Here is a 9,330-nt window from a genome sequence, read left to right as displayed (position 1 = left end):
GTGGTGATTCACTATGCAGCTGCAATCACCTCACGTTGCTCCCAGGGCCAGGTTTGAATGAGCTTGGTGATGCTGACCAGAGGTGGACTGCTCTGTGTCCATGGGATAACCCCGGGGTGACTCTGGTTATGTGAAGTTACCACTGCTCAGCATGAAAACCCAAAGGCAGAACTTGTCCTGTTGTATTTTTTTGTCTTCTGTTGTTCAGCAGCACAAAGCATCTTCTGCCCTTTCTTTCCCTTTCTGTCAGTTGCTTCATTAGAAAATAACTCCCAAGAAGGGAAGATTCCACATGTATTTCCATTTCGCTTTCTTGCTGCTGCCGGTGGATCTGATTAACAAGGGCCCTATTGATGCTCACTTCACCTTCATGCCTCCAACTGCACACGTGGCCAACTGCTTCGAGCTTGCGCCCAGGAAGGACATCGTTGCACCAGGCGAGAGACAGACTATTCAGATCTCCTTCAAAGCCACCCTGTTGGGGATGTTTGATGAAGAATTCCAGTTCAGTGTGGCTGGATCTCCTATGCCTGCAGCGCTGAGAATCAAGTAAGGACTCCGGGAGCTTGGTGGGCACATCTGTAGCTGACTCTGGGACATCCCCCACTTACCTCATTTTGGGGTGGAGCAGAGAAAAAAGGTGTTTCCTGAGGTCATAATCTCTGCTCAGATCCTGACATTGCCTTAATGTGAGGATGCCTGCTGGCCTGTGTGGGTACCTGGGAGCTGGAGTGACTCCCCCCTGCAGGGATCTCCCTCTGCCTTGAACCATGGCAGGCAGTGGGATGGATCAGCTTTGGGCAGTAGCTGCTCCGGCATGTCCTACCTGAATAACAGCCAGCAAGGCCTCCAGGGCTTTGGAGATGGGCCAGCCTGGGTGATTGTGCGCCAGAAGCAGCATTTTTAAAATCCTCTGATAATAATTGGTCCCAAAGGGGCAGCAGCAGCCTCACCTCAGCTCTCATGCCCATGCATGGAGACAGGCTGAGCTCCCATCTCCTGTGCAGAGAGTGCTCTGGTACCTCCTCTCCACAGCCAGGAAAGGGCTGATGTGGGACAGGGAACTCTGCAGCAGGGACTGTCACAAGAACTTAGCCTTCATCCCATGGGCTGGTGCCATTGCAAGAGATAATCCTTGCCCAGCAAAAGGGAGAAGGGGTGATAATAGGGGAGGCAGAGCTCACTTCTCAGAACCACAGCAGCGTGAGGGCTTGTCCCTGCTAGCCTGAGCCATGTGCTGGTGGGATAATGTAGTGTAAGCAGGAAAGCTGATGCTGGCTGCTCTGGAGCTTTGGAGCTAGGCTGCTGCTGCTGGGGGGCACTGGGTTAAGGCAGTAAAGAAATGAAAGCAATCTGCAGTCGATTGTACTTTGTATCGATGAGGGGAAATGGATGAAAGAGAACAAGAAGGTTATTACTAAGCAAGAGAAAAGTGGTAAGTAGGTCTGCCCATAGTAGAGAAACAATTCTGCTGGCTTTGTTTTTGGAGGAAAAGTGCTGGGTTTTTATTTTGGAAATCAAGAGGGAGCCCTTTAACACCAAATAATTGATTCTCCTCTGTCCCTCCCCCAAACTGGTCATGGGCTGTTACTGCATAAGCAGCTTTCTCCTTGAGCAAGATGTCTCTTGTTGACATGTGTAGAGCAGAGCCAATGGCAGTCCTGTGAATACAATAGAAGGCACAGTTCACTGGTGCTTGATTTTTAACCAGAAGCCAGAGTGGGCATTGATTGGCATCAACCATTAAATAAACTTGTGAGTGTTGTGCAGCTTCAAGTGCTGATTTCAATGGATGTTGGTGACTTTTGGAGCCTGCTGAGTTCAAGGGCAGGTGAGGTGGTGTGGTTGACTGAGGACACCCATGTTTGGTTGTTTAAACCATTGCTCTTGGCTGTGTCAGCTGATGTACTGGGGATAAGTTGGTCCTTTCCTCTTAAGATTCATCTGTCCACTGTGTAGGATTGCTGCTGCTCTTTTCAGAAGATGTTTGGGGCTCCCCTGGCTTCATGTCTCAAAACTGTCTGTAATTACTGTGTGGGTCCTGAGAAAGCTCCATGGAAACACCAGTTACAGCTAAGAAGTAGCAAATCAGGGAAGCTGTGGCTGGAAAGGCTGGTTACAGAAGTCCATCACATTTCAGATGGGGAAACTGGCACAGAGCCGTGTCTGGGTGTGTGTTCAGGGTCCTTCATGGGACCAGCAGCAACTCCAGGTCACTTCCTGCCTGCCCTGTGCCCAAAGCCCCATCAGGGGCTGTTGGCTGCTGACCACTTGGCTTTGGCTGCCTCCTGTCCACATGGACACTGTGCTGAGCACATGGTGGTATGTTGGTTTGAAACCCATGGTGCCCCTGACACCAGGTTTTCTGCCCCTGAGCCACGACAGGCGGACGCTTTGCAATTCCCTTTAACCTTTGCCTCCTCTGTCCTTGTCATCGCAGGGGGTGCATCGATGGACCGAATTTACACTTGGACGTCAAAGACTTTGGTGACATCGCCTTTGGTGAGTGCTCCCTGGGCTTGGACGCAGCGTGAGGGGTCTGTGCATTCCAAAATTGAGCACGTAAGAGTATCCATCACTCACGTTCTGCCTCTTGAGGGTGTGAATTCCAGGGCTGCTGGTGCCTCAGGTAGCATTTTGCCATCGTGAGATCAAATAGAACCAAAGAATAGAATGTCAGTATGTTCTGGTGTGTCTCTGTCCTGGTTTAAAAGACAGATGTCTGCCAGGAAAGGCAGGAGTCTTCATGGAATGGAAAGATGATCCCTTCCCTCCAAATTATTATACCTTTGAAATTACAGGGCTTCCAGGCAAAGATCTGGGAAAAGGAATAACAGGTCTTTACTAGAATAGATCAGGACAGCACAAACAACAACACAATAACAGAAGATTCCAACCCGCCGAGTACTGTGTTTCCCTTTGGGTGCGATTATGATCCCAGGCAGGAGGAGCTGTTGGCTCTGGTAGGGCAGTGATCCTCTCCCAGCTGGCATCGGCAGGGAAGGAAGCAGGGAAATCACTCCTTTTGCAAACTCAGGGGCAGCAGGCGATCTCAGCCCTGCCGAACAGCAGCAGGCAGGAGGGGGGAAGGCAGGCAGGTTCGGTCATAGTGCCGAGTTGCAGCGTAGCAGAGTCCCGGGGCCGAGCACACAAGCTCCCGCAGCTTCCCGATCCCTGAGAGGAAGGAAGGAAAGGTCCGCCCCCTGCGAAATCTCAGGTCCGAGTTCACAACCGCTCGCGGCATCACGCCACAATTCCTGAAGAACCCCGAACACAAAAGGCCACCCCCACAGCCAAAACCCCCCAAAACCTCTATCCCCCTTCCCAGACCAAGGGAAAAATTTGCTACGAAGCCTGAACCCATAACAATGAAGTTCATGAACTTTTTAAAGAAAATTCATTGCCTTCATGAGCTGCTTCTTCCCCTCCCTGCATCAGCACTGAGGCACTTGTTAAGCTGCCTTTTGAATAAATGAAACAAGAAAGGCAGCAGGTAGAAACATGGTTCTGTAATAGGAGATTCATCTGGCTTAATCCAATTTCATTCCTCAGGTCCCTTCAGCTGAAGAGTGCTGTTGTGTCTTTGCTTCTTTTTAACTGTTGTCTGTTGTCTGCATGTGGTGACCTCAGTCTCGTTTGAGGCTGTGACATCTGTGTTTGTCCTTCTTGTGCCTCTCTGCCTGTGTGCTGGAGTCACTGCTGGAGCCGGCAATGGTCACTGTTGATGGGCACGGAGGAGCTCTGGGCTGTGCCTGCTGTTGGCTTTTCCCCCCAACCTGTGTTCAAATGACTCTTGATGAGAAGCCTGGGGAGAAGTCTCCTCTCCACAGAGCTGGCCAGCCAAGCCAGATGTCCACTGCAGAGCAGGTTGTGGCTGGTGTTTGCGCTCTGCGGGACACCCCCACCATGCGTGGCTGTATCTCTGGCTTTCCAGTATGGAAAGCAAATCTCAGAGCTGAAGTGGGGTAAACCCTTGCAGGCAGCAATCACAGTGAGCAGCACGGGTGTGATGTCCCCATTTGTTGGGTGAGGTGTGATGTGGTTCCTAACTGCGAATCTTGAAGCAAGGCTCAGATTTGTCTCCAGTGGAGTGGGCCTGAGCTGTCACGTGCTCAGTCTGTTTGGCCCAAACAAAGAGATGCCTTAAGGATCCCGCAGAGAGAAACTGCATTAGGGTGCTTTGCAACACGTTCTGTTTCCTGATTCCATCCTCACTTTCTTTTGCTGTAGCTTCTTCTCAATGACAGCTCATTGCTGATACATCTTGGAAACAGTGGCAATGTTGGCAGACTTAGCAGGGAATTTTACAGCTTGAATTTTCAGAGGTAAGTGCTCGGTCTGGGTGCACACTCATCAGTGAGAAATAACTGGTGCTGGTTTGGAGCAGGTGAGGGAGCTTCTCCCCATGAGAAAGAGAGAAACTTGTGGTGTTCAGCAGGGCTAAGAGTGGGCATTTTCAAGGCAGCAGTCTGGGATCAGTGTCAAAGGGAACTAAGTGACGATTAATTCCTCATGCAGCTGCTCGGTGAGCTGTAGTTCAGATAACAAAAAGCTGAACTCAATAGCCAGAGGTCTGCCAGGATGAACCACGCTTCTCACAGAGATATGATGGAACTCCGTTTATTCTGTTGTCAGACCCATAGTTATACTCTAATTCCTCAAGCACGCATAAGCAAGCTCCATACTATTGGATTACAGCTACTGTTCACGCGGCCTTTAATAGCAAGCAATTGGTTACAGATTAATATGCACACGACTAACTAACATAAGTCTCTCTGTGGTCAGTATCCCCCTCCGCAACATCGTGTTGGCTTGCCAACATTGCTCCTCTCTTTTTTCCCTAGTCAAGGACAGTTCACTAATATAGCTTGGATTGTGAACGTACACATGTCCCTGTTCACTCAGCCATTTCTCTACAATTCCCCCTTTTTCTTCTTGCACAAGCCAAGCTCAATGAACAACTTTCTCTAAAGCTTTCCGTATGCACCCAAAACCACAACAAATTATTATTGCCACAATTACTAGTGTAGCTAGCAGACGTAATCCTTCTTGAACCAGGTTTCCTGACCACCCTGTCAGTCCAAGCAAGGACAGCCACTCAGAGAAGCTGTCTGTATGGATCTGTATCTTCTGAAAAGCATCTTGCAGTTCTGAGAGCTGTCGATGGATACTCTGGGAATGGTCTGATAGGTTCATACAACACATACCTTCAAACTCTTCGCAACCATGGCCGTGAGCTAGCAATAAAAAATCAATCGCGGCTCGATTTTGTAGTACAGCATGCCTAATGCTTTCTACATCAGTTAAAAGTTCATTTAATATATGGGAAGTCCTATTAAATTCCTTTTCTGACCAACAAGCCAACTTTTTCAGAATTTTATAGCCATGAGCTGCAGCACCCCCTGGGTTAAAAATAGCCAATGGTATAAACGCACTCAAACTCATAATGTTTACCTTATCATTACAATCTTTATCAAATGTGGAAACACTACACTGGTATCTATTCCGCATCCTACTTTTCCAACTTTTTGATGCCGTAATGTTTTTCCATGCTCGTATAGAAGGGGCAAACATAGTTAGCTTTCCCAGGTAGCAAGGACCCCCAATCGGACTATGCGGAATCCCATTCCATGCTCTATCTCCACATATCAAAAACACTCCAGGAGGTAAAACCTTTCCTCTGGTTGTGTCAATAGACTCAGCTCCTCGTAACGTGGCTGGCACGTTCCAGCCTCTGATGGAGTGTCCTGATACGTTCTGTTTCCATGGAATGGAGGCCATGCCCTGTCGTGCCTGATAGTCCTCCCAAGGATCTCCAAAGACGAAAACCCCAGACCCATTGGCATATTGCATTGGAGGCACCACATTGGAACAGTTGGTCCATGGTGTTACGTTAACAAGAGTACTGAGAAGAAGGGACCCATAACGCTGTAGCTCTTGAAGAGGCAAGGTTGCATTTTTTGTTAAATTGGCAATAATACGGGTTTGCTGCAAGGAGTGCCAATAACTAGACCAACAACCTAAGCACTCGCCCCAGTTTCTTTTGTTTTGCATTTGTTGCTCCACCTCCTCATTGATTTTCCCTATATCTGTCACCCATTTTCGAAACGTGTCCTCGAGTGAGATCCATGGCACGCCAATAAGACATGTGTGAAATGGATCTGCTCCTGACACCACAGCCAGACAGAAGTCTGTCTGGTTCGCCTGGTGAGCCCATGTTACCCACACATTTTCTCTTTCTGACACTGAAGTTATCACAGCTTTACTCAGGGTGAAAGTACTTGAGAGGAGGAGCCACATATAGGGCACCATGCCTGGGTTACAATGGTCTTTTTACTCACTTGCAGATGTCTGATGGCTTCCTTCCCTGCCCACACTTCCAAACTTAGTACAAACTTGTGTGGATCCCTGAATGAGCTAACTCTTATCTGTTGTGGTGGAATTCTGAACACGATAGACGCACACTGCCTAAAACTTCTTGTCTCAGGCAATTGATAACATTCTTGGCATAAACTACCTCGCTCGTCTACATTCCAAGTTCCCCTAGTAAGCTCTTCCCCACAGCCCCCACAGCACAAGCGCAAGCACAAGCTATTATAACAGCATAAACAATTTCTGCGGCGATTAGCATGCACACTCGGTGACTGTTCCCAGACTCCGAGTGGTCGTCCAAATGTGAGGTCATCGGCCACCAAGCAAAGGTTCACTTCCCAAAGATTGGGAACATCTGCTGCACGTGCCACGTCCTGGCTCAGTCGGTCATGCACTCGCTGGAGCTGCTTTTGTCGACAGTGGGACTGGGAGCAGGCTTGGTCCATCTGCTAGGAACCCATATTGGTCCGGTATCTGTAGAAACACAGCTATAACCTCGACTGTTAAATAACAATGGAGCTGGACCCCCCCATTGTCCCGTCCGTGGGTCTTTATAACAAATTTGTACCCCTGGGGTGGCTTGTAACCTAATATGGCTGTTATGTGTAACTATGGGGGGCTATTCAGCATCTCCTGCCAAACTAAAAAAATTTAGAGTGAACAGTACCTGTTGCAGCCTAATTACAGGATCCGTTTGCTCAGCACCTTTCTGTTTAGCTAAATACTCCTTGATTGTCCGATGGGCCTGTTCTACAATAGCCTGTCCTGTAGACACGTGAGGAATGCCGGTACTATGCTTAACACCCATAGCTGTAAAAACTTCTGCACTCGACCCCCCACATAAGCAGGCCCATGATCAGTTTTTAAGGAGTCTGGTACACCCATGATGGCAAAACATGCAGTTAGGTGGTGAATCACATGGATTGCCTTCTCTCCTGCCTGTGCAGTAGCCCATATCATTTTAGAAAAGGGATCTACAGTGACATGCACGTATTTTAAACGCCCAAATTCAGGCACAGGTGTGACATCCATCTGCCACAGTTCGCACGCCTGCAGCCCTCTTGGGTTCACTCCGAGGCCTAAACTTGAGCCGTGCTGGCTGCACTGTGGGCAGGCCTTCACAATCCCGTGTGCATCAGTGTTGGTAATGCAGAACTGTCTTTGCAAGGCCTTTGCGGATTGGTGGAACATAGCATGACTGTTATGGGCTGCTGCAAAAGAGTGTTGAGGTGCCTTCAATAGCGGGCTAACCAAGGCATCAGCTAAGGTATTGCCTTCGCCTAATCCTCAGTCGGAGAGGTGACTTCTGATGTGCAGTATACTGCATGGCTCAGTCCTATCATGCTTGCTGCACTTTAAAGAACAACTGTCCAAGTAGTGGGTTGCTGGGTGGTTTAATCAAAGCATCCTTGATTCTCATCACTACACCCACCACATATAATGAATCGGATACCACATTCAATGGTTCTGTTCTCCACTGTATTAGTGCCCACGCTACTGCAGCTAATTCAAGTGTCTGTAACGAGTCCTGATCAGTTCCATACACCAGGTGATGCCCACGCTACTGCAGCTAATTCAAGTGTCTGTAACGAGTCCTGATCAGTTCCATACACCAGGTGATGCTTCCATGTGGTCCCCTCTAGCCACGTGCAGGCAGCTTTTCTACTTTGTTTGCCTGCATCAGTAAATACCGTACATCCCTTTACAGGACGCTTGGACACCTTTGCAGACTCAAGCCACAGTTGTTTCCCTAACATTTGGAGTCGTGCATCCTTTGGGTACCAATCAATAACATCTCCGGGGTAGGCCAGTAATGCCACTTATAGCGGTTCAGAGTGTTGTAACATCCATTCTTTTGACTCTGCTTTCAGAGGTAAAGCTATGAATGCAGGTTCCATAGCACCAATTTCAAGAGTCCTAGTCCTGGCTTTGCGAATCAAGTAGGCAATTGCCACTGTTCTGGCCCAAATGCTCATTGGAGGCATGTGCGACATAAACACCCATTCCAATAGGGCAAATTTGTCATCTGGAGTTTTCGGTTGCTTTGTTGTCACTTTGTCGGGTGCTTGTGTTTGTTGCTGTTGTTGCTGCAGCCTGGCACTACAGATTGTGTTATCAACAGGGTCATTTCCCCCCTTTTCCTTTTGCCAGGCTGGCCATTGACAGAGCATTGCAAAAGGGGAAGCCTCTTGGTTAAATACAAGCACCCCTATGGATTCGTCTGGGAAGCAGCGATCAGCAAAGGCACCTGTTATCTTGTTCCCAAGATGCTGCAAACAGCAGCGCTGGTCATCGCTAAGCTGGACAGGGCATTGAGGAGAGGTACCGCGTAATAGGGGCATTAGTGGAGCTATTTCATCATTCTGGAGCCCTGTTATGTTGCGGACCCATTGTAAGTCACCAATTAAAGTCTGAGCATCGTGTAGGCTGGTGACATCAGTGGCAAGAGTCACTTTTTGAGGGCATACGGAGCTAGAGGTAAGCACCCATCCCAAATACTTCCAGGGGCTTGATCGTTTCACTTTTTCTAGTGCCACTATAAGATCTCTGTTCTGTAGCAATCGAGTGATGTAAGAAACATCTTCATCAGTAAATGGTCGTTGCTGACAAAACAGAATATCGTCCATGTAATGGTAGATGATGGTGGCAGAAAAGTGCTCTCGAACTGGTTCCAACACCCAATGCACGTATAACTGACACATAGTGGGAGAGTTTTTCAGGCCTTGAGGCAGGATGATCCATTCATATCTTTCTGTTGGGGCACTTTTATTGACAGAGGGGATTGTGAAAGCAAAGCGCACAGTATCTTCGGATCGTAAGGGAATAGTGAAAAAACAGTCCTTAAGATCAAGAACCAAAATTTCCCAGTCTCAAGGCAACATAGTAGGAGATGGCATGCCAGGCTGGAGGGCGCCCATAGGCCACATGTCTTCATTTACTGCTCGTAGATCATGCAAA

General features: G+C 48.5%; 1 protein-coding gene across 1 annotated transcript; it reads left to right on the top strand.

Annotated features, from left to right (window-relative positions):
* The first annotated feature begins 251 nt into the window (after positions 1-251).
* LOC121660370 (hydrocephalus-inducing protein homolog) lies at positions 252-2,534 on the top strand. The gene is made up of 2 exons (XM_042019710.1): positions 252-549; positions 2,441-2,534. Exons 1-2 carry the CDS (start codon positions 293-295, stop codon positions 2,532-2,534), a joined length of 351 nt encoding a protein of 116 aa, XP_041875644.1. The 5' UTR covers positions 252-292.
* The last annotated feature ends 6,796 nt before the right edge of the window (positions 2,535-9,330 follow it).

This window comes from Corvus kubaryi, unplaced genomic scaffold (assembly GCF_017639235.1).
Source record: "Corvus kubaryi isolate FWS band 111438036 unplaced genomic scaffold, C.kubaryi_AGA036_p1.0 33697, whole genome shotgun sequence".
In the NCBI taxonomy this organism is placed as follows: Eukaryota; Metazoa; Chordata; class Aves; order Passeriformes; family Corvidae; genus Corvus; species Corvus kubaryi.
This window is presented reverse-complemented; position numbering and strand designations above follow the sequence as displayed.